This window comes from Microtus ochrogaster, unplaced genomic scaffold (genome assembly GCF_000317375.1).
Source record: "Microtus ochrogaster isolate Prairie Vole_2 unplaced genomic scaffold, MicOch1.0 UNK25, whole genome shotgun sequence".
NCBI lineage: Eukaryota > Metazoa > Chordata > Mammalia > Rodentia > Cricetidae > Microtus > Microtus ochrogaster.
In genome coordinates, this window is record NW_004949123.1 from 3,091,212 (window position 1) to 3,116,981 (window position 25,770).

General features: G+C 40.3%; 1 protein-coding gene across 5 annotated transcripts in view; it reads right to left on the minus strand.

Moving 5' to 3' along the window:
* Positions 1–25,770, minus strand: part of Ntng1 (netrin G1) — a 341,720-nt gene that overhangs the window by 118,935 nt on the left and 197,015 nt on the right. For all 5 annotated transcript variants that reach the window (XM_026789645.1, XM_026789643.1, XM_013354034.2 and 2 more), the window contains exon 3: positions 21,669–22,309. In XM_026789645.1, coding sequence (XP_026645446.1) covers positions 21,669–22,309 — 641 coding nt within the window. The remainder of the gene's footprint in view (positions 1–21,668; positions 22,310–25,770) is intronic.

Consider the following 25,770-nt stretch of genomic DNA (forward strand, 5'->3'; position numbering starts at 1 on the left):
GTGAGAGGCAGAGGCTCAGTGCTAGACGCCAGAGATCAACACATGTTATCTCAGTCACTGGGGCACCACTGGGTGGTGCCAAGCAAGAAGACGGTAAGATTTAAGTTTCTGAGGGAGAGCTCTGGCTGATTAGTAGAAAACTGATTTTAGTGAGCGCTCACCCCTACTGGCGATAAGGACAGCATGCAGGTTCTGTTTTACGTTTTCTATGCACTGGACATTTCTTGCAGTGAACCCAAGTCTATCCTTGCGGCTGAGAGAGAAACTGATATGCTTGAATGAAGTCTTTCGATTGTTATCACCTGTTGCTATCAGCAAGCGCAATCAGAGTCATATGAGGGCAGTAAGCAGAGGCTGGAGGAGAGAGCTCATTTGGAAGAGAGGAGGCAGTGGGGGTACATCTGACGGAGGAGAGGCAAAACAGTACATAGCCCTTGGAAATTAGAACATGGCTCTCCACACAACCTGAGGAAATTGAGATATTAATAAGACATTTAATAAGGGTCCCAGTTAAAGAATAGAAGATATTGGGGAACTGAGGGTCAGTACGCCACAGGCACAGATGAACACTAATAGATTCCAGCTGCATGCCGTGTGTGTGCCTGGCACCCAGGAAGCCTTCTAAGCAATGTATTAACTCTCTCAGGTGAGAGATAAAGACATCTTGCCAAGATGCACAGAGAGTAAACGATGGAGAGACAGATGAAGGGCACTCCCTCTGATCACTGAGATTCCTGGCAGAGGTCCAGCTGCCCCCGGTGTCCACTGTTTTCACTGCAGGTCTCCATTCCCCCGCTGTCCCTTCTGAGGTCCTCTTTATCACCCTAACTTTGATCCCACATCTTGCAACAACTGCTCTTTCTGCCATCCCTTTCCAGGCCCACTGCCCCTCCCAAAACCAAAATTCATTTTTTTCCAGGATAAGAAAGAGATTACGTCTGGGGAGAGAACAAACTAAAATGAAATTGCCTTTTTTTAAGAAATATATATGATTTAAAAAAAAATTCTGACTAGTTTTGGTTCTTTATAAATGAACATATAAAATGCTAACTATCATACGGCCAAGTTAAAGGGATCTTTAAGCAAATTTGAGGGAATGTGTAAAAGTAAGGGTGCTTTGCAGTCAACCCCCAAGTGCTATTCTAGTTTCATAAAATCAGCTGCTTTTAAAACCTGCTACTGAACATTTATCTTAGATATAAATATTTCACTTGTTTTGACATCTCTGAAGATCCTTTTTTAACTCACCAAAGGGGGAAAAATCTAAATATATATAACACATTTGTGAGACTACCTTGAAAGAAATGTGTCTGAGATCCAGAGCAGACTCCACAGCCAGGCAGTTAGGATGTCAATCAGGGAAAAAGGCGCAGGCCATGTCTGGGCCACTGCCCCGACATTCTTTCTGGGAAAGCTCTCACTCTGCCTCGGGCTTGCTCTCAAAAGAACTGAAAGGTCTTTTTTTCCAGTCTATGAGGTGACCAAATACCTGACAGAGTCACCTTCACGCCCTGGCTAGCCCATTCTATCAAACTCTTTTTTTTTTTCCTTTGAGACAGGGTTTCTCTGTAGCTTTTAGAGCCTGTCCTAGAACTAGCGCTTGTACACCAGGCTGGCCTCGAACTCTTATGGTAGGTAAAAGGAGAGTTTCCTTAGAGAGCTGAAGTGCCCTGGGAGGAAGCTTCCTCCAAACCCAAATTATCTATGGAGAAAATGTCTTCATCCATTTCCTGTTGACTGTAGATCCCTACTGTGCCTTCTGATACTTTTTTCCCCCAGGTCCCTGACAGGTTTTTGTTGTTGTTTTGTTTTTCGGGTTTTCCACCTGTGTCAGTCACACCAGCAGAGGCACTGCAGCCCCTGTCAAGGCTTGGTGACTTGCTGTTACAACTGAATTGCACTTCCATAGGTATCCGGGCCTTTATGAAGACCGAGACCCGGTGAGGCCCATTTTTTGAAAACAGATCCGCAAATTACTCAAGGCAGACTAGTGAGCTGGTGAACAGGCCCTGTTCTCCTGTTCTGGGAAGACTCCACCCCGTCTTAACAACAAATACCTAATGAGGAATGAGAACTTTCCTGAATGCTTTTAGAGTAAGGGAAAAAATAGCAAAAACCCAAAGCAGGCGGTAAACTTTTTATGTGGGGCTTCACTGGGGACAAAGGGCTCTCTGAGGCACTCTGAAGGTTGCATATAAAACAGCATGGAGGACATTCAGGATAAGAACCGTTATCAGTCTGCAGGAGGGCTTTCTAGAACAATAGATGCGGACTGATGGGCTGCCCTCATAAATAAAATGAAATACCACCTGATTCCCTGCCCCAGGGAGAGCGGTGCCTTTTCCAAGAAGATAGCCAAACAAGCACGCTTCCCCGAGATGCAGAATCTCGTGTGCCACAGCAGCCCACAGCTGTCTATGCGCCACTGAGCGCTCTGCTTTCCAGCGCGTCCTACAGACTTTGAAAGTCATCCTCTGGGTTGTTCAGAGTCACATAAGGAGCAGTAAATACAAGCTTGTTATTCTGAGCCTCTGCTCGTCACTGGTTCCAGTCTATAGCCTGTTTCAAAGTAGTAAACTCCTTTGCGTTTTAATAATGTATTGTGGCGCCCAGCAGTGCAGGCTGGTATACGATACAACACTGGTTTTTCATATAACTCTTGAACATTAGGTTTCGGTTCTCGGATAAATACATGAGGCTAACTCAACACATGGGGAGGAATTTTTCCAATGAGGCCTACAACACAATGGCATTCCTGTTCTTTCTTGGAATTATTAAGTCTTTTCGTTCTTAGAAAGACAGGTCCATTAAATATGTTTTTAATAGTATTTTGAAACTACCCAACAGGGTTAGTGCTTGACTATGTGGGGCAGTTTTTTTTAAAGTAAATAAAATACAAACTTTTTTCATTCGTGTTAAAAAATAATATTCTATCCACAGGTCAGACTGTCTCTTCTGCTTTAAAGTGTTTCCTAGAAGAAGCCACAATCTAAAAAATTATCCTGATCTTTAAGCTGGGGATTTAGCTCAATGGTTTAGTATTTTCTCAACACCCCTAAGTGAAAAAAAATCTTTTCATGTTTTTGTGTATTTATAGGTGTATATATGATTTTATTGTGTCTAATGTCTTTCTCAATTGGTCTCCACCTTATTCTTTGTTTTTTTTTTTTTTTAAACTTATTTATTTATTAAGGATTTCTGCCTCCTCCCCGCCACCGCCTCCCATTTCCCTCCCCCTCCCCCGATTAAGTTCCCCTCCCTCATCAGCCCGAAGAGCAATCAGGGTTCCCTGCCCTGTGGGAAGTCCAAGGACCGCCCACCTCCATCCAGGTCTAGTAAGGTGAGCATCCAAACTGCCTAGGCTCCCCCAAAGCCAGTACGTGCAGTAGGATCAAAAACCCATTGCCATTTATAATTCGCAAACCTAGAGAAGCTAAATAAGAAGGTGAATCCAAAGACAAACATATAGGCATCCTCCTGGATATTCACCTTATTCTTTGAAACAAGGTCTCTCACTGGACCTGGAGCTTGGCAGTTCAGCTAGACTGGCTAGCCAGCAGGCCCCAGAGACCCTCCCGTCTCTGCCCCTCCAGTACTGGGATTACAGGTACACACCACCGCACCAAGATTTTACAAAATGTCTTCCGAGAAATTGAATTCTGGTTCTGTTGCTTAGGTGACAAGTACTTTACCAACTAGGCTGTCCTCTGAGCACCGCCCTCAAATTATTCTTACGTTTGTCAACAAATAAATGTCTGGCTTTGTTCAGTGACACAGCTGGAACTCTCAAAACAGAGGCATTTCAGAACAAAGATGAGAACAGAGTGTTCTGGAATTACAGACACTGATTAATCCCAGCACTTGGCAGGCAGAGGCAGTCAGCTCTCAGGGTTTGAGGTCAGGTTGCTCTACAGAGAGCAAGTTCCAGGACAGCCAAGGCTACGCAGAGAAACCCTGTCTCAGAAAACAAACAAACAAACAAACAAACAAAAAATACAAAAGCAAAACAAAACAGAAAAGCACAAGCATTAAAGGGGAGGTTTGAAGTTTCTTTTTCCATCGCTGTTCTATCATGGGGCCTAAGACCATGATCTAATCCTCAAAAAAGCAGCAGCCTGGCAATTTTGCAGACAAGCAACTCACCAAATGGGTATTTTTTAAAAAAATTAAAGCACCAACAGATGGGATATGTTTAAATTCTCTCCCTGCTGGGGTTGTGTGTGTCACTAAGTGTCAGCAGAATGGACCAAAGAGGCCCTGCAAGATCCTTGGGTGACAACAGTTGATCCCAGTGGACTTCCCTCTACAGAGGACTCAAGGTTGATCAATGCAGCTGCCTTTCCTTAGTTTTTCATATCTTTCTAGGTGGACTGTTCAAGTCTTAAAAAAAAAAAAATGAAAGCATAATTTTCGATCAAAGAAATTGTCCATTTATATTTCCATAAATACTTTGGTAAATATCATTCGAGGGTCTAAGAATCAATTATTCTCTTCCTTGTAATTAACTGGGAAAATGAATTAGTGAATGTTTCCAAACACAAACATTAAAAACAATAAGTATGCCTCTATGGTGAAGTTTTACTTTTGGAGGGAAGGAGTAACAAAATCTAAACTGAATTAAAGTGGTGTTATGGGAACCAGAGTGATCATACAGTTCAATAAACGAATGTAATTAGACAATGTAGGTTTCTTTTTCTTTTTCTTTTTCCAGGCTGCAATCTAAAACATGGGCTCGATCCCTGCTCAGGATCACTGTTAGAAGCCAATTCAATATTGGAGCTTCTCAAATTCACAGCTAGCGTGCTCTGCCTTTTAGGTATGGCTTGTCTGATTCCGCTGCCAGTCTCTCCGTCTCCGAAAGGTTTTCTGTAACTTTCAACTGAAGCAGCCCGGTATAGAAACAGACAAGTGTTCATTTTGAAATGGAGTCATCAAATGCTAGCAGCCTTCAGGAGGCTCCTCTTTTCATGAGAACAAACAAAGGGAAATGTTTTTAGTACAAAACCCCCTCTTTTAACAAATACAGAGCTTGTACTGCACTGCGGGGCTGCCCACCTCCACAAAGCCCTGGCTCCTTTTTGGTGGCCCTCAGAAGCAGCTTTTCATTGTATAATTCGTCCAGGGATAGCGCATCTGCTGAGCTAATGAGCTCTCCTGCAGCCTCTTCTCCCGCAGGCGAATCCCCAAAAGCACAGTCTTAAATCAGATGCTATAAAAGCCAGAGAACAAAAAGGGGCGGGGAGATGAAAGAGGAAAAAGTAAGGTCAAGGAAGCCAAGTTAGCAGTGCGCCAAGAATCATACCTGTGTCTGGCTTCGGAGAAGTTGTGTGCTTGAAGGTTTTCATCCACATAGTTAATTTCTAAGCTTGTTCTTTCCTGGCCAAGATTCTGTTTCATGATTGCACCATTTGAGTACACTTCCATTGGGGATTAATATAATAGATCATCATGGCATCTTGCTCTTAAATATCTGGATAGCAACCTTGACCAGGAGCTGATTAGAAAGGGCAGGATTGAGGGTTGCTTCTTTTGGCAGCAAAGCAGAGCGTTGCATTGGGAACCGGAAGGCTTTGATTCCTGTCCTATCACTAATATTCCCATGTTTTACAGTGTCACTGCTTGAGTCCAATGGACATTATTAGGATGCTCTGTGACAGCATCTAATAAAGCATGTTGGGAGAGAAATCATTGCTCTCCTTTGCACTGATGATCTTTTGGAGAAATACAGTATTGTTGATTACGGGAGGTGGAGGTTGCAGACACTGATGATACCTATAGTAATTTATCATCAGCCAGCAGCATGCTGGTGATCTACAGCTTTAAATGAGTAGCTTCCAGGAGGGACAGGGATGGAGAGCCTGTGTTATTCATGGTAGTGGAGATGCTTTGGAGACGACAGCTCGATTATTTATTGGTTGTTCTAAATTTCCGAGCACAGTTTTAAGACATTGCAAGTGTCTGTGCCATGTGAGGATGCACTGGTGAGGTATTCTGTCTTTGGAAGTAGCCTGTGGGGTTGCTCTCAGCAACATAGGCTGTGAGGAGTTGTCTGGGGATGCATTTGTAGAACTTGAAAGGCCAGGAGAGTATTAGTAATGTTGGGGTTAACAGAGGCAGCTCATTTTAGAAATTTGATATTTGAGTTCTTCAACATTATCCAAAGTAGGCTCGCCACATTCCTTTGAACAAACTCCCCGGCACAGAGCAGATGGTTCCTCTATTAACAGCCATTTGCATTTAACATATTGCAATGATTTATGTACCACATGCCACCGAGCAAAGCAAAAACATTCAGTAGCAACTAATTAGTTGAGTGTAAAGACACATATCTCAACGTGCAGAGCCCTCCTCTAACTATGTTTTACAGTTTTTATAGTTTAGCATTTTATTTGTGCAAAGTAGTTAAATTTGAACTGTGACATTCCTCTTATGATTATGGTAATGCGTCTGCAATTATGGTTCTATTAATGCTTCAGTCAACCCTGTTCCTTTATTCATCCAGGAAGCGAGCACTGGCATGGTAGGATTTCCCAGACACCGATAGGTCAGCCACATTTAGTTTTCCATGGCCAGAATGCTCGTGAGTTAGCACCGAGCCCTCCCAAACCCTTGTCTGTAAGCATTCTACTGCACCTGTAAAATGGGCTCTCCTCTACAGGAAATGGATATGAAATAAGACTGCGAACCAAAAAGTGATTTAAAAGAATGACTTATTTTAATTGGGTTTTGAATGTCACATTTATCAACAGCATTATTCCCTTTTAATCTCATCAATTGTACACTTTAATGAGCTCACATAATTATGCCTTGTCACCTGCTCCAACGCTGCTGCAGTTCTCTCAGACTTCATGGGTTTCCGTCTCTCCTGGATGTGCTTCTCAAGCTAGTGAGGAACCTCTGAATCTCATGCAGACACTGGCTTTGGCTGCCTTTTACAAGAATCTTCTCTAAAGCCAAGGGAGAAAGAGAACTAAAAATTGCCTTGGCTATTGCATCCTGTGAAAAGGCAGTCCCATACTCTTCTTATCTCTTAGAGGGACCCTGAGACATTTCCCCCTGCTTTGAAAGGCCCATCAGGGTCAATGCATATCATGATACTGTCACTATGAGTCAAGGTGACAATGTAAGGACTGTAGAATGAGCCAATGAATCTTTTATAAGTATGATTTTCATTCTCAAGAGCCCTCCATGCAAAATGTCAAAGAAACCCATCCATCATTGGTGAGGGAAAATGCATGCCTGTGACCCGGAAGAAATGGGATAAGACTTAACTGCATCCACCCAGGAGGACTCCAGGAGCCAGGGTACAAAAATGACTGCTGAGTTCTCTGTACCTGCAAATTTTAATTTCGCAGGAATTTTCACAAATGGAGTAACCTAAGAAGTCAGGAGTGATTAACCTGAAGGTACATAAGAAGGTGTTAATGAAGAGTCAATAGAATATGGATTATTATAGATTAGCACAGTTTTAAGCTGAGCCCATCATGAAAGAAAGGTGGAGATAGCGGGGAAATAAATCATCAGGTTGAGATAAAGATAATGTGTTGTGAAGTGGAAGCAATAATATTAAAAACAAACCACAGCTTCTTTCAAAGTGATGATAGTACATTCTGGCTGCATTCATGCGCATTATGGTAAAATAAAGTATGTATTTATATATTTCTATTTCACTTATATTAACAATTTTGGAAGTCTTTGTCCATCTTACAACTCAAGGGACTAAGCTATTAAGACAAAATCTAAGTGCTGTGATTTTCTACATGCTATCTAGCAGGGAGTAGAGGGTCAAGCTAGCAAAAGGTCACCCACTGCAGTCTTTTCATTAGAACCAGAGCTGGTCAACAAATATGGGACACTGTGTGACATTTTCTTATTTAGCTTGTGTCAAAAACACTCCTGCGGCATGTAAGTCCTTTAGCATCTTACTTTGGAAGTAAAACAATATAGGAATCTTGGCCTCTGCTGTTGTTTGTAGCAAAAGGGTTATTTGAAACTCATTGATTCTAAACAAAGACACAAGGTGTAATCTGAAAGGGACACTTCCGCTTCTTCGGAACATTTGTTTTCCATAAAGAACATTTATTTATGTGTGATGAAAACAGGATTCACCTTCTATTAAAAACTCAGCCTGTCATTCAGCGTGATTAGACAGCATGTGGGCTTGCCAATCCACACTTTAATCAATACGTCCCTATATCTGAGACAACCATACAGTGAACTACGTTTTTGGATATGTTTATATTACGGAAATGGGAAGAAAGATGTGCTTAAGTTTGCGTATTTAACTGGTGCTAACACAGGACAAAAGGTATTTTTAATCAATATATAATACTAATTCTTTTTCTTTACTCATCATGGTAATTTCATATAACTTCACCTTGCTATCGCGGTAGTTTACGGTGATAGCCTTGACTGCATTGAGAACATCAGAACATCTTGTCTTTTGGCCAGAGTCTCTCTTCCCAGAGGTATGGGCTGGTACCCCTCATCCTGTTCACCGCTGCCACAGAAACCTCATCATGGACCAAGCCATGTTGTTTTATAATTTTCCTGTTGAAGTATCTATCAGTCCATGCAGAGGGTAGCATCTTGAAGACAAGAACAGTGGCCATTCATCTTTCTCTGTAGGAAATGGCACATTGCCACACACTAGCAAGTACAGAATATGCAAGTGCTTATATCTGTTTTATTTTACATTGACACTTAAAGAAAATTCATCAAAGGGACATGGGGACAATGCTATTTTCCATATTACAGTTCTGGGATGAGATGCTGCAGAATCTGAGTCCCAGCTAAAGGGCACATTACTGCTTTGTAATCCTCCAATTTTTGTGTTCTGACATGGTTTATAATATCATTTTAGGTAAACTCAATGTAATGGGTTACTTTTTTGCTTCTTAATCCAAAACCAAGTTATTATCTTTTGTATGTATGTATATTGCGCATGCATGTATATAGGTGCGTTTGAATGCATTTGAGTTCATGTGTGTGACATTTACATTGAAACTGAAGGTAATTAAATTATATTCCTTAAATTCAGACAGTGGATTGAAATCTGAAGCTTTATATATCTTGTGGAGTTGAGTGACACAAACAGCATTAAAAAAGTTTTTTTTTTTTCTCCTATTCACGTCTCCTTATGTGTGGAATATGCAATGGTGGTCACAGAATGCCAAGGGCAGAGTATCAATATGCCAAATGATTATTTATTTATGTGTTATGCAGAAGAATGTTCTAAAATTTCACTCAGGCCTTTAATACTCATCTACCAAGTTTCTAGTGCGTGTAGAGACATATCTAATAGTTCTAGGCACAGCTCAACTAGTAGATCACAAGTCCATTTGGGTCTAGATTCTAGTTACACAACAATATTATTCTAGGCCAATTCACTTAACTATATTCTGCTTCAGTCTGAAAAGGGAGTTAGATGAAATTATTTCTGTGATTTCTTTCAGTTCTAAAATAAATGATTTTTTGTGGTGTTATGACTCCCCATTTGGCACACACACCGCCTATATAAATCCAGTACAGGAGTTCATCATGCTGTCTCTCCCTAACCTGCCAAATCTCTGACCTCTTAGACTCCCCCTCCCGTCCTTTCTTGGCCCACCCTCCCCCCATCTGTTCCCTGTTCCCAGCAGCCCTGAAGGATCTATAATTACACATGGATGGCACCAATATGTTGTAACAGCATTGCTTCTCTGGTATTCTGGTAGCCTCAAATGAGTAAAAGCAAATAGAAGAGCAACATGCTTCCTAGACAAGGTGATACCCCTTAGCTTTGCCTTTCTGGGCTCAAATTTTGTGTTTAACTAAAATAAGCCTGTGAGTTTAAAAATACCACCCAGAGCAAATGACAATCTGTATTAATTGCTAATTAATCTCAATTTCCTTTCAACGCACATTTTTAACTTCCTGCTATAGAGTGTGAGGAGCTCACACGCAGAGAAATCAAAATCCTTTAGCATCTCTATTTATCTCAGAATGTACCAGAGTGGACCACTTGGTAGTTCATATTTTACATCTATGCTGAGCAAAACAAAAACAAAAAATAATCCTTCTTATCTATTCCTGTTTGGCACATAATTTCTTAATATTTTAAAAAGGTATCTGGTACTTTTGCAAGGTAAAAATAAAATGCAAAAAGGTTGATTAAAGTTCCTATTAAAGGTAGCCTTTCACCTAGTGTAGTAGTGTAGCGAGGATGATAGCTCTGAAAAAAGATCAATTTGTTCTTAGCACTATTTAAGCACATAGGTAAGTGCACACACACACACATGCATACACACAATGCACCAATAATCTATAGATGTTTTCATTTATTTTCTTTTATCACAATAAAAGTCCAATGATGTAGTTTTTGAAGGAACTTTGCTACCAAACATGATTTCTGTGAATACTAGTTCTTGAGGTGTATTAGTACATACATATGTGTTCACATATACAAGGACAGGCACAAACACAGATAGATAGATGATGGATAAGTAGATAGATAGATAGATACATACATACATACATACATATATACATACATAAATAGATAGCTAGTGTCATAGATAGATAGATAGATAGATAGATAGATAGATAGATAGATAGCTATGCTTGTTTTGAAGGCTTAGGTTTAAACAAAATGGTAATGTTTACTGTGGTAATATACTCAATATTGTGATTTTCATTGAGGGAAATAAGTGGGAGGATTTTTCAAATGTATTGAGAATTAGGGTATTTGTGGATTAATTCTGAGGCATATAGGAAAACATTCTCATTTTATAGAAGGGGGACAGTGCTGCTTTTTTTTTCTGACTCTGACTTCTCCAGGAGTTATGAGTACAGGACATACTTCTACTCCTCTTAACCCATAACCAATGCTTCGTTAAGATAAAAATCATTTTGAAAACTTAATAGTTTCTATAATTTAATCTCATTATACTTCTAGCACAATGTCTATTACCCTAGTACAACCACAGCAGGATAAAGGGCTATTAGTGTACCTGTCTCCATTTCAAGGCTTTGGGTCAGGATCTTTGGATCAATATATTTTTTTGAGGTTGTTATACTATATATTTTAAACCTGTCTCTCTGTATAACAACTATTTTTCAAAGTAAGAAACAAATTTATAGCCAACAAAAAATAATTTCTAAATCATACTGCCCCCCATTTGCCACTTACTGTTAACTTTGTTTGGATGAAGTTTCCCTATCTATAAAATGAAGGCAGAAAACAGCAACCACAAGTTTGCATGCACTGGGGTAGCTCCTTTCAACTCACTTCATCCTAAAAGTGACTTGCTGACTTGACATATATAGACCTATGCTGCATCTTCTAGCTGATATATTGATATATTGCAATATATCAATCAAATTGCAACAACAAATTTCTATTATTTCATTGGAAGGCTAATGGGAAAGGACTTTTTCACTGAGGCATTGCCTATAGATCTACAAAACTCTTATAGTAAATATTAGATAGTGACCAATGTTTCTGAATGCATCTGGAAATGCTTCTGTCCCCTCCCCCAAGACTTTTGGGGGAAATGACAACCAATAAATTAAAAATTAGGATACAGAACATGGCTCCACATATTAGATGGGAGTGCTAAGCCCATCCCAGTGCATCGTTTAGCACTGCCCATGGGACTGCGTCTTTGTATGCAAGCACTAAGTCAAGTGAGGTGGGAAATTCTTTTACTTCTTCATCATGTGGTATTTTCTTAAAATATCTTTATGTTTCTTTTAAAGAAAGACATCTTTAATAGTCTGCTAGCTTTAATGGGGCACTGAGCTGAACAGAGAATTCTCAACAGAAGAACTTCAAATGGCCAAAAGACACTTAAGGTCATGCTCAACTTCCTTAGCGATCAGGGAAATGCAAATCAAGACAACTTTAAGATACCATCTCACACCTGTCAGAATGGCTAAAATGAAAAACACCAATGATAGCCTTTGCTGGAGAGGGTGTGGAGAAAGGGGTACACTCATCCATTGCTGGTGGGAATGCAAACTCGTGCAACCACTTTGGAAGGCAGTGTGGCAGTTCCTCAGGAAATTCGGGATCAACCTACCCCTGGACCCAGCAATACCGCTCTTGGGAATATACCCAAGAGAGGCCCTATCATACAACAAAAGTATATGCTCAACTATGTTCATAGCAGCATTGTTTGTAATAGCCAGAACCTGGAAACAACCTAGATGCCCTTCAATGGAAGAATGGATGAAGAAAGTATGGAATATATACATATTAGAGTATTACTCAGCAATAAAAAACAAGGAATTCTTGAAGTTTGCGTACAAATGGATGGAAATAGAAAACACTATCCTGAGTGAGGTAAGCCAGACCCAAAAAGAGGAACATGGGATGTATTCACTCATATTTGGTTTCTAGCCATAAATAAAGGACAGTGAGCTTATAATTCACGATCCTAGAGAAGCTAAATAAGAAGGTGAATCCAAAGACAAACATATAGGAATCCTCCTGAATATTAACCTTCATCAGGCGATGAAAGGAAACAGAGACCCACATTGGAGCACCGGACAGAAATCTCAAGGTCCAAATCAGGAGCAGAAGGAGGGGGAGCACGAGCAAGGAACTCAGGACCGCGAGGGGTACACCCACATACTGAGACAATGGGGATGATCTTTCGGGAATTCACCAAGACCAGCTAGCCTGGGTCTGAAAAAGCATGGGATAAAACCGGACTTACATAGCAGACAATGAGGACTACTGAGAACTCAAGAACAATGGCAATGGGTTTTTGATCCTACTGCACATACTGGCTTTGGGGAAGCCTAGGCAGTTTGGATGCTCAACTTACTAAACCTGGATGGAGGTGGGGGTTCCTTGGACTTCCCACAGGGCAGGGAACCCTGATTGCTCTTCGGGCTGAGGAGGGAGGGGAACTTGACTGGGGGAGGGGGAGAGGAATGGGAGGCAGTGGCGGGGAAGAGACGGAAATCTTTAATAAATGAATAAATAAATAAAGAAAGAAAGAAAAAAAAACAGAAAACATAAGCACTTGAGAATTAACAAAGAGACACGTTTGAACACGGGTTGTGTTCCTGTAGGTTAATGAGGTTTATAGTTTAAAAGATAGATTTTCCACTTTTAAGGCCAGAAAGCTTAAAGAAAAATGAGACACTTACATACAGATTCTCTTTATAATTAAAAAAATTTCAAAGATTTCAAAAAGAATAAGCTTGAAATCGGAATGGCCACAGGTGTCTCCTGAATTGAGTGTGCGTAACCAACTTTATCCTATGTGTTCCCACTGCCTAAGTCATAGCCAGGTTTGGCACTGATTTTTATTGTTATTTTGTGGTCATCAAATCTTTACTTGGAATAATTTTAGTTATTGGACTTTATTCTCCTTTTAAAATAGGACCAAATGAAATGTTTGATAAAGGAGTGGTTAAAAATTCATTTAGTTTGAAAAAAAGACTTGTGTGATAGGCTCACTTATTATAAATGTGTGAAATTTCATGTTACAAAATAGGATGTGCATTAGAAGACAGCATGGGTACTGATAGACTGTGTCAAAAAGAAAACCAGAGGTCCTCATGCTAAGGATGAGTTCCCTTAAAAAGGCTAGCATGACTCACCATTGCCCAGTTTATCCAGTACTATCAGTTACTGCTGTAGTTTTGATGACTTATTCTAATGAAATGCAGTGCCAGGTATTTAAATTTTCAGAGAAATGTTGGAGGAAATATTCAGAAAATTCAATTCATTTCTTACTCTTAGGAAATAGCACAATATCACCATAATATGACTTTGGCTGTAAAGTCTCTATATCTCATACGGTAAAGTAATTTAGCGCAGTCACAAAAGTTGATAAAAGTAAAATTAAGAAATTAGAGAGCGAATAAGCAGAGAACAGACAGACAGTGTGCTGGAAGAGCAAGCAGAAAACCTCATGGAGCCCGTGACTCATGGACACATCATGAATGGCAGGGATGTAAGATGTAAGAGTTTGCTTTGCTGTTTATAGAGAGATCCTTTGCAGGATTTTCTGAGTCTCCTGTGTCTATGAAGCTGCACTCAGGCTACCGTGGGCTGCAAAAGCTTGGGCTACAGACCATCACAAAGTCAGGAGGTTGACTTGATACTTGATGATTGAGTGATGTCAGATAAAAGAAGTCCTGACACATCTCTGGTCCTCAGTCTTCTCACCTGTAAAATGATTTAAATCCATCCATCTTATGAGCCTCTTGTGAGGATCAATGAAAGTAAAACAATCAACAAGAATCTTAGAACCTGAAGGTTATACAAATGCTAAAGGGGTTGCTTACATATTGATGAGAAACAGCACATTTGCCTTTAGCTTGATTTTCTCAAATTATATCTCAATTTCCCTGGGAGAGTACCTTCGAAGAATGGCTTATAAATGACCCTTTTAAATATGTGTGTGTGTGTGTGTGTGTGTGTGTGTGTGTGTGTGTGTGTGTGTGTGATCCTTTGCCCAAGTTTTACCAACTCCATATAGTGTGAGAATGTTAATAATTCAAACCTCTATGAAACTGTAGACTGCCTATTTAGGAGTCTGAACTGGAATCTCCACTTGGATTCCTGCTGTTACACAGGGAATGGCACCACACAAATACCTAGCTTATGCACCAATTGCCTAACACCTGCTTCTGCATTTTATCCCCATGTTAAAGACACGATCCACCAACCCCTGCTATCCCTTCAGCTGACTAAGGAATCTTTCCCTCAGTCCCTGTTCAGATTTTAATTGGTTCTCAGGTCCTGTTGCCACTACAAGAGAATCTCAACCCATCACCCTGTGCTGACTTCCGAGGATTTGAAGAGCTTTTCTTGACTCTCAACTTGAACACCAGGTCTGGGGGTCATAATTGTTCCTAATTTAAAAAATGGTAACACCTTCAGTGTTCACACAATGGAATATTTTCTACTACTGTCTTAAAATGTTTCTCCTCTGCTTTCAACGCACATGTGAACATTTATAAATTTAGATGGATTATAACATGAGCAACTGCAAAAGATGGTTTCGTAGGAATCCTTTAGCGCTTCTTAAAGGGGATGACGGTCCACTGGGAGAAGATGGGGGGAAGTAATCTCTCAGGATTCTACACTTCGTTTCTCCTTTGGAATTCCTTAACAGACTGTGCTGTTTTGTGTGTAATTTGTCTGCCTAGAATTCCATTTTGCCTTGGCTCCCTGGCACACTACACCACACGTTTCAAGATACCATAAGAATGTCAGATCTTATCAAACATTTTTCTAGTCTCATCTCATTAAGTTAGTAGTTCTTTTATCACATAAGAATTCATACAGTGGGGGCTGGAGAAATGGCTCAGTGGTTTAAGAGCATTGCCTGCTCTTCCAAAGGTCCTGAGTTCAATTCCCAGCAACCACATGGTGGCTCACAACCATCTGTAATGAGGTCTGGTGCCCTCTTCTAACCTACAGATATACACACAGACAGAATATTGTATACATAATAAATAGATAAATAAATATTTAAAAAAAGAATTCATACAGTGGTATGGATGAGGTATGGCTTGAATGTATCTCCTGGGACTTTGTGTACTAAAATTTATCCCACTATGGAGTATTAAGAGGATAGAAATAACTTAATGATGGCTTTTAGAGATGAGGCTTTGGAAGTGGTTAGGATTTAGATAAGGGCATCAGAGAGAATGCCCTCAATTGAATACTGGTGCCTTTACAGACAAGCAAGACCAGAAGCATTCCCCATGCATTGTCCTAGGCTGTCTTGGGACCATGCCCATAAGAAGGAGGTCACCATATGCAGCTCTATGAACTCCCCTAACTGAAATATAAGTAAGTCTGTTTTCTTTGAAAGCTACCCAATTTCAAACTTGTTGTAATAAAGAAAAAGATTTTAAAAAAGATAAAAAAGATGCAAATAATCAGAGCCCTTGTCTATGCCCTTTTGGGTCATGAGCTCTTTGAAAGTAGGGACTAAGCCTTCTGCCATTGCTGAATGTCCACTGCTAAAGCCAGAATCTGCTCCGTGATGACAGAGAAACGTGAAGTGATAACAGAGTACCAGGAAGACGCTGTAAAAGCAGAATCTGCTAAGTGGCCGCAAAGCCCAACTTCAATCATTAGGACTAACTGAGGATGAGAAGACAAAAGCACACATGCTTTCTACATGAAAAGTGAAACCTCAAGACTTTGGCAAATTTATTTTAGTTGTGGCTAAGGATGACAGAGAACCCCCACAAATCAGTTTACATGACACTATGTTTTCCAAATGCTTTTGAGATTCAAAGTTGTCTGTGTACTTTAAAAGTTTCACAGGTGTTCTTCATAAATGGGTGTTTGTCTGCATGGATGTCTGTGCACCATATGTGTGCCTGGTGCCCATAGTGGTCAGAAGAGAGGACGGGGATCTCCTGGAAGTAGAATTGTAGATGGTTGTGAGCTGTCTTGTAGGTGCTTGGAATCAAACCCCAGGTTCTCAGGAGAAGCAACCAGTGCTTTTAACTGCTGCACTCCACACACAAATGTTCTTGCTTACTCAAGATTACTTACTTGGGTACCAACTTCTTGACCTTGTCCCAGTTACAAAAAACGAAACCCATTTGTACGCAAACTTCAAGAAATCCGTGTTTTTTACTGCTGAGTAATACTCTAATATGTATATATTCCATACTTTCTTCATCCATTCTTCCATTGAAGGGCATCTAGGTTGTTTCCAGGTTCTGGCTATTACAAACAATGCTGCTATGAACATAGTTGAGCATATGCTTTTGTTGTATGATAGGGCATCTCTTGGGTATATTCCCAAGAGTGGTATTGCTGGGTCCAGGGGTAGGTTGATCCCGAATTTCCTGAGGAACCGCCACACTGCTTTCCAGAGTGGTTGCACAAGTTTGCATTCCCACCAGCAATGGATGAGTGTACCCCTTTCTCCACACCCTCTCCAGCAAAGGCTATCATTGGTGTTTTTCATTTTAGCCATTCTGGCCTGGGTCTGAAGAAGCATGGGATAAAACCGGACTTGCTGAACATAGCGGACAATGAGGACTACTGAGAACTCAAGAACAATGGCAATGGGTTTTTGACCCTACTGCACATGCTGGCTTTTGGGGAGCCTAGGCAGTTTGGATGCTCAACTTACTAAACCTGGATGGAGGTGGGTGGTCCTTGGACTTCCCACAGGTCAGGGAACCCTGATTGCTCTTCAAGCTGATGAGGGAGAGGGACTTGATGGGGGAGGGGGAGGGAAATGGGAGACGGTGGCGGGAAGGAGGCAGAAATCCTTAATAAATAAATAAATTAAAAAAAAAAACGAAACCCAAGGTGATGACATTCAAACAGTCAGGTTATATGGATGTAAAGTTTACTCCTGAGAGAGAGAATGTAGGAAGCCTTTCTCTCTCTAACACCCTGGGGAAGTAGCTTTGTCACTGGCCTGTTTAGCCTTGTGTTCTGTAAAAGGAGACTGGATTGGACAGTTAAGAATGCTCAAGAAAGGATGCTGAAATACAGCTTCTGTGCTAGTGTCCTCAGATTCTTTTCTTAGGGGAAAGCAACGGAATGAGGAAAGACAAATAAGTAAATAAACAAATAAATTTCAGTTGATTTCTGTAATTGGGGCATGGTTATAGTTCAAAACTCCCAAGGGGTGTCTAAAAAGGAAGAGAGCACTGAGTCTCATACATACTATGTTTGTATCTTATGTTTACATAACTATAAAATTTAAATTAAAAATATGTCACAGCAAGCGTCTAACAATTATAACCCATAGTAAATATAATTATAATCATGTTCTGTAACAAAATCCACTTAAAACGTATTAATTAGTTATTTCTGGAATTTTCTAACGTCTTTGCACTTGCCTCAGTGAAAATTTTGGAAAGCAAAGCTATGGATAAGCTAAACTATAGGCTATTTGTTATTTTGACAGCCAACCTATAAAGGAAGCCGAGTAGGCACTGCATGGGATAAGAAATGAATAAACACCATTGAAAAGGTATGAATTACCTTTAAGAATGTATTGTAAAAGACAAGCAATTGAGATGTTGATCAGATCTGAATATTTCTTTCAATTCTACCTTCGTGCTTATGTTGTTAGAGGAGAAATTCTATTATCCAATGTCTAAAGTCATAGTTTGATACATTGCTGATAATACATCTTGGAAACAAATGGGCTTATTACCAAATGCTCATTTATCTTTCAGACTTAAAAACCTATTATAATAAATCACACTACTTCCTCAGTCTTACCTCAAAGACACAAAAAGGAATGTTTAGTTTATATTCTGATCAAAGCGCTGCATCTGACAAGTGTTCAGGTTTTAATTAATTTAATTGTGGAAAGAAAGCTCAGAAAGAAACATGGTACTTGAAAATCTAAACCTCCCACAGTGTAACTAAGAAACCTTTTGGACATTATATATTTAATGACTTTTGGACTTAACCCCCTGTCTGTATGAAAAAAAATGTTCAGAACAAACATGTACTCTTCATTTCTCCTCTCACCTTTCATCGGTGTACGTTTTATTTATGCACTAGACGAACTTTTGGCCATTAGAACCATCTTGCTTCAGCAGTTAATTAGCACAAGTACCATAATTTAATACAGTTAATGCTACTTGATGCCCTTTAATGTACCTTCCATTAGTGATATTATTGTAGTATTACCCTGTAAATTAAAATGAGATCAAGACTAAGAGAGTGGCTCTTTAATTAAGGTACTGGCACACTGCACTTCTCTATTATTCACTGGAGAAAATCACCCTGATTTACTGAAGCAGGACAGCCATAAGTCAGAATTAGCCCAGGAAGATTATTAGGTTTATTGAACAATGTAAGTGCCATGGAGTTACTAAGATGGCCAATAGCATTGCTTCCTCTTTTTCCTTCATTATCTTGATAAATACTCAAGCAGTAAATGAAAGCAAAATAAACATGTAGCAAAGGAGAAATGCATTTTATGATAATATTATAAGTTTTTCTATCAGTTCAATAGATACTGGATGTATCCCATGTTAAAAAAGCCTAAGCTAGTGGTTCTCAACCTTCCTAATGCTGCGATCCTTTACTATAGTTCCTCATGATGTGGAGACCCCCAGCCATAAAATTTTTTCGCTGCTTCTTCATATCTGTAATTTTGCTCCTGTTATGAATCATAATGTAGATATCTAGTATCCAGGATATCTGATAATTGAAACCTTGTGGGGATTGCAACCCACAGATTGAGAACCAATAGCCTAAATGATTCATTAATCTGATGACAGTCAAAACATTGCTTTTAGGTTAAATAAAATAGTCATTATAAAATCTACATATGCATATTTACACTATATCTTCAACTATTTCCATTTCATAGTTTAATAGTTCAAGATAGAAACATATATTTTCTGTTGACGGTATTGCAAATATTTATAGCTGGTCTTCATACAAAATTTATATAATGACTTATATAGATTCCCACATTTTGCTTGGATGGTATTGGAAGTGACAACAGAAAAATTGCATTATTATTTCTGGAAAAAGACACGTATATAAGATTCTAGGTTTGTGTGACCAGGGGATGGAAAGACAAGCTACAGGAAACTATGCCCTTTCTTACGTTTTGGAAAATTTAGAACTTCCCAATAAAAAAAAAATCAACTAATAGGCAATCTTTCTATAGATGACCTGTTGTTTAAAGGAAAGACAACCAAAAACATGAATCCTGAAATCTTCAATGGTAAAATCATCAGTGTCTAGGCTGAAAGTCCTAATGCTCCACGGTTGCTCAGCTTTCTGCTTAGTGGCTCCATCGTGAACAAATACTCCTTACATAATTTGAAAGCCAGAGACACACCGGAGCCATCAGGCCCTGCTTCTTTAGTCCCTCCCCCAGGACTAAAAATACTCCAGCCATCTGGTGCCTAGTGCAGTACATGCCAGCATCGGTTTGCCCGGAGAATTTGGACAGAGCGGAGGTGACGGAGCAGCACCGTATGGGCTTACCTCACCTCCACTGGCCCTTTTGCTTTTGCCCAGCTGCTTCTCGCTAGCTTGCAGCTGACTGGTGAACGGGAATGACAGGAGAGGTGAGACTCAGAGGTTTGATGGAATCTGGGTCCTGCTAACTCCTCGGAGCCAGTGACAAGCAGCCGGAGGTCATTGCCAAGGTGAGGCTTAGCAGTAAGGTGAGAGGTCCCTAGGGATTAGATGTTCTTGGCAGGCCATCTTTAGGAGAGGGCCTGTCTAACTCCAATGGAGCATGCATAAAGCTCTCCTTAGCTCGAAAATGTGGTTTATACTTTCTTTCAAAGAATCAGAGAGGAGAGAAATGAATTTCCCATAGCAAAAATAATCTCCAGCAGCAGATATTTCATAACTGAAACCCCCCAAAAGGCTGTCTTTCTGACAGAGGCAGATCACAGTGTTTGGGTGCAGTGGTGCACAGAAACTCAAGTTCAGGTTAAGGAGTACTGAAACTGCCAGAAACTGACCCGCCTAAATTCAGTGTTATCAAACCACACAAATCTCGGGCTATTCATTTAGAGTTTTATTCTTTCAGCCATATTGAATATTTGTCATTTGATGTTGATATGCTGCTGTTAAAAATATCAAATATTTTTCATATAGTACATGCACTTGAGATTGAATAAGATGACATTTTGAACTTATTTAAACTTTTACTAAGATGTTCCTGAACATAATGGGGCATTTTGGCACAACACATGCTCAAATCTGGTAAAACAACTTCCTCCTGTCTATTCATAGACTCCTGCTGATCTGTAAACACTTCTTAAAACACTAGGGCTCCCAAGATCCGTGTGGAGATCCATACACCAGGGAACAAATCCCTCAAAAATACTAATTTGCTCTCAAGATGTTGTCAGCATCTGTCACGAAGACCTTGGTTAGAAGTTGACAATAGGTCTATAGCTAAAGATTCTTTACTGGTCATGAGGAACACAAGAAGAAGTGGAAGATGTAGCCACAATTTCATGCTGTCTTTCCATTGTGAACATCCTGAACCTTAGATGCCACCATAAGCTGGAAAGCTTACCTCCTTTCTTACTCTCACTATGACCCCATCTTCATAGCTGCAAACACCTTTTTACTCATATGTGACAGACAGCTCTCTGAAGGGCCAGAGTTCTAGTACCTCCAATTTCTGAGGCCTGGGCAGACCCAAAGATCTGAAAGCCAGCCTATTGAATGAATCCTGATTTATCTGTCTAAATCTATGTTTATCAAGATTAATATTGCAGATTTACCATTATACATTTTATACACTTATCCTCATAATTCTTAGATTTAAAAATGATTATCTCTTTCCTTATATTTTCTTTTTTTTTCCTGCCCACGATCTCATGCGTCTACTCTCACCATGCCTTGATGAATAAAAGTCTCTCATGTTGGTAGTTTTTGTCTCATTATCGGAGTTTTCACTCATACATCTTCAAAATTCTTTATAATCAATTATAGTTTGGTGTACTATTAAAACAAGGTATCCCTGATCATCACCACTGATGTTACAACTCTTGCCCATCTGTACTTGGCCTACCAAGTAAAAGGTCTCCCAACCCATATTTTACATATCGAATATTGTTTAATACAAAGGGTTCAAGGCCTTTAAAAAAGGAAGACTAAAGTCACCAACCCTGGGCATATTTTTTTTTTTTTTGGACACACAGTTATTTCCATTCAAGATGGGCAGGGGTTCTCTTACCTTCCTCGCACCTTTATGTCTGAGATCGCATAAAAGTAACGTGCCAAATGCAGCTCATCTACAAATATTTCCCCAACGGCGGGTCTCAAGAGCCTGATCCTCAGGTCCGTGACTGTGAAGAAATCTCTGAGTTTCTTGGTTGTATCCAGCTGTCCATAGAGGGAGGCCATATTTCGCAGCCGAGGTCCAGCGAAAAACGCAAACCTGTCTTTGATCTCGAAGTGAATAATTTTGCTGTTTGTGGAATACCCCGTGGAGTACTCCTCTGTGCAAATGATCTCCAAGACGGACTGCTGGGACAAATCCTTCACGGACTTCGGGTCCATGTGAAAAGCATCGAGGCAGTCTGTGGCGTAATACTGATAGGGCTGCCATGTTCGTCCATAATCGAGAGATTTCTCCAGGATCATTTGGTCTGGACGCCCTGATTCGAAGGTAATAACTATATTGTCTGTGAGCTCAATGGTTTTGCTCCAAGACAGAGTGATGTTAACCTGGAGAGGTTTGGGGTACTCCTTCCAAGTAGCAGACTGCCAAAATGTAGAGGGATGTCGTCCTTCAAAATCAAACATGAGCTCAGGAGGGTGCGCCAGTTCAGGGGTACTTGCGTCACACTCGTTATTGCACATGTAAGGGTTGCCCTATGGAAGAAGAATAAAGGGGGGTTCATTAAAATATTGTCTCAACACCGTCTTACCTTATTGCTGACTGCTAACAAGCTAAGACAGAAAACAATAAAAAAATCACTAAAGTTTTCTTTCCCCAACTGGATTCTCCTCTATACTAGCCTTTTTATTATAGAGCTGGAAAGAGGGCTCAACAACTATGAACATGGGCTGCTTTTTCAGAAGACCTAGGCTCAGTTCCTTGCACCACCTACATGGCAGCTCACAACTCCTTGGAACACTAGTTCTAGGACATTAGGTTCCCTCTTCTGACCTCCACAAGCACCAGGCATGTAAGTGGTACACAGAGATACAAAACACTTATACACATAATGTATAAAAAAATAAACTATGTAAAATTAAGATGGTAATTTTCTTGTCTTTCTATGGGCTTCAGGGATAAGAAAAGTTCATTTACTCCTGTGTCTTAGACCCATAATATGATCACAGAGGCACAAAGATTCAGAACTGCCTAATAGCTCAATCATTCTACTTCTGCCTAGAAAGTTCCTGCAAGGAAGGCAGGGAGACTTGATATTCCTTAGAACTTGATTATTTTTTAAAATTAAAATATGATTACATCATTTCTCTCTTTCCCTTTGCTTCCTCCAATTCCTCTTATGTATCCTCCCTTGCTCTTCTAAATGTATAGCTTAAAAAGTCAACTATGTGTATATGTGTGTGTGTTTGTTCCTAAATTTATGAATGCAATGTGCTCAGTACCTATCATGTTACTAATATGCATGTTTTCAGGGCTGACCATTTGGTTATGGATAATCAGTTGGTTTGTTCTTCCCAGGAAAGACTCTATTGCCCGTTCTCAGAATTCCTTAGTTGCCTGTAGCTCTTTGTCTCAGGTTGAGGCTTCCTGAGATTTCCCCTTCCATTTCCCTTGTCTACTGATGCCATCCTTATTCAGGTCTTAGTTAAGGATGGTTCTTCAACAGTTCACTTCTAAAGCAGGCCTTTGGATTTAAACATGAATGATAGATGCTGACCCTTGTCCTATATAGCCAAGGGATCTTGGCTTTGCCCCGAATCCATCATACTTAACTGGGTCCCTGCTTCATAAAACCTGGTTTTAAAACGTTTACTTTATTCACCACAAATCATTAAAATGCGGTCCAAGGCAGACTCTGGGGTTGGATCCAAACATCTGGCATCCTAATAGGTAGATATGAGCTGAGTGCTCAGGAATGTCTGGGGCTGAGGATGTGTTCCAAGGAACGGAACACAGAAGTCCACTATAATTATACCTCAGTATCCTTGAGGTATTGCTTCTAGGTCCCCCATGGATACCCAAATCTGCCTAATTTTAAATGGCATACTATTTGCATACACTTCAAATCAGCTGAAGATGATTTAAATGTAAATGGTATGTAAATACTTACTACACCACATCCTTTTGGGAACATTGACAAGAAATAATCTTGTATGTTTGCAGTGCATAGGCAACCATCCTGGGCTTGGAAGCACAGCACTTGAATGCCACCAGACAAGGAGCACTGAAAGCAGCATGAGAACCTGTGGGATGTGGGAGGCTGCAACAGTGTGCCCGAATGTCACTTATTCTAATGAATTGAACACAGTGCCCTGCGTGGAGCAGAGTCACGTTTTGCCACAGGCAGCTTTCTGCACTCCCTCCCCAGTATCCTCACCCCATGGTAAGTTGACTGCAGACATGGAGTCTTCTGATCCAGGAGGACCAGCTCCAGGCAACGAAGAAGGCGCTGTGCACCCAACCAGACACTTGTGTATTTGTGACTTTGCAGCTGCCCATAGGCAGTTCTCAGTGGATGTTAATTATTCTTCTCCTTACAAATGCTACTTCCTTTACAACCCACTCAAACTAGAAGCTGGAAATAAACTGCCCGTGATGTCACAAGTTGTCATACTGCTTCTGCGGCACTAAATGCCTCTTCTTGGCTTTCCCTGGTAGAACCTGGAGAGAATGACTTGATATGGCTTAAATTTTTTCTTTCAAAAGAAAAGCAGATAGCAACATCCAAAGTCACTACTCAGGTATAGTGAATCCTTATAGTTTCTCCGTATTTTCAGGGGATATCTCCTAAGACCCTCACAAAATACTTAAAGTCTCAGGTCACACTAAGCTCAGTATGTATATTTTTTCTATACCTACTTAACCTTCTTAACCTATAGAAATAGTATTTATAATTTTTCACAATAAGGACTTAACAATGACTCCTCATAGAATAACGTCTTATAGTAAAAACTATGTGAATGAGGTCACTCACATAATATCTTTGTATGCTCCTCCTTCTGCGATGACTATTGACTGTATAGTCTATGTGATGAGATGGAAATGGGTGATACGGATGGATGCTCTTGACATAGTGCTAACGGATGAATACTGTGATGCTGGGGACTGCTGCTCTGAGAGCTGAGATGCTATCCGTGACTAATGGGTGGGGAGTATCTACAGTGTGAATACAAAGCTAAGGGACGATAAATACTCCCAAATGGTGGGATGGAGTCAAGGCGTAAGAGATCTTACAACAGTGCACAGCGTAAAACGTAAACAAACTGTTTATTTCTAGGTTTTCTCGTCTAATACTTTGGAGCCTGGTTGACCACCCATAGCTGGCACCATGCACAATGAAACTATGAATAAGAGGGATTGCTACATTCTCTCACCCTGTTCTGGGTGTTTATGAACATGACTGGTTGGAAGACTCTACCTTCTCATACGGTCCTCAGGCTTTCTCTTGGAATTAGACTTAGAAGTCCTCTCTTATTCTTTTCATGAAGTGTGAGCTTTTGATCATATCATCTGTTGGGTGTGTGAGATGGAGCTCTGGTAATTAATTTACACTGTAGATATAGACACTCAGTTACCTGCTGACTCCCATGCAATACAAGATGGGCACTGAAGAATTGCCCCATCCTCCCTAGAGGCAGCTTGCTCCTACCTAGTCAGCTAATACTCTTTCGCCCTTTCCCATTAGAGCAATTGAATCCGAACATTGGCAACAGGCTTGAAAGAGTCAGGTATAATTGAGATGAGGCAGGAGAAAGGGGAGAAGGGATATTATGTGAGGAACAGAAATGTTTTAAAAATATACTCAAGAAATCAGTTATAATGGAAATGTTGCTGTACTTCTCTCTCAAATTTCAATTCCCTATTCCTGATCCCAGCGTCTGCAGCACTATTTATAGGCATCCCTTTCCAAATGAGCTGGGGCGGGGGTGGGGGTGGGGGGGCGGATCACTTTCTGTTCCAGGTGGAATAAATCACCAAATTTATTATTATTTAAACTCCCTTAAGCACACCAGAGCGCCAAATGCAAAGCTCTGCAAACTGGCAAAGGCTTTTTATGGAGGGCTATAAATATTGTGGAATCTGTCAGGATTTATAAATTCCAAATATATGTAAATGCACATTTCACCGGAAGGGGTCAGATTTACACGGATCATAC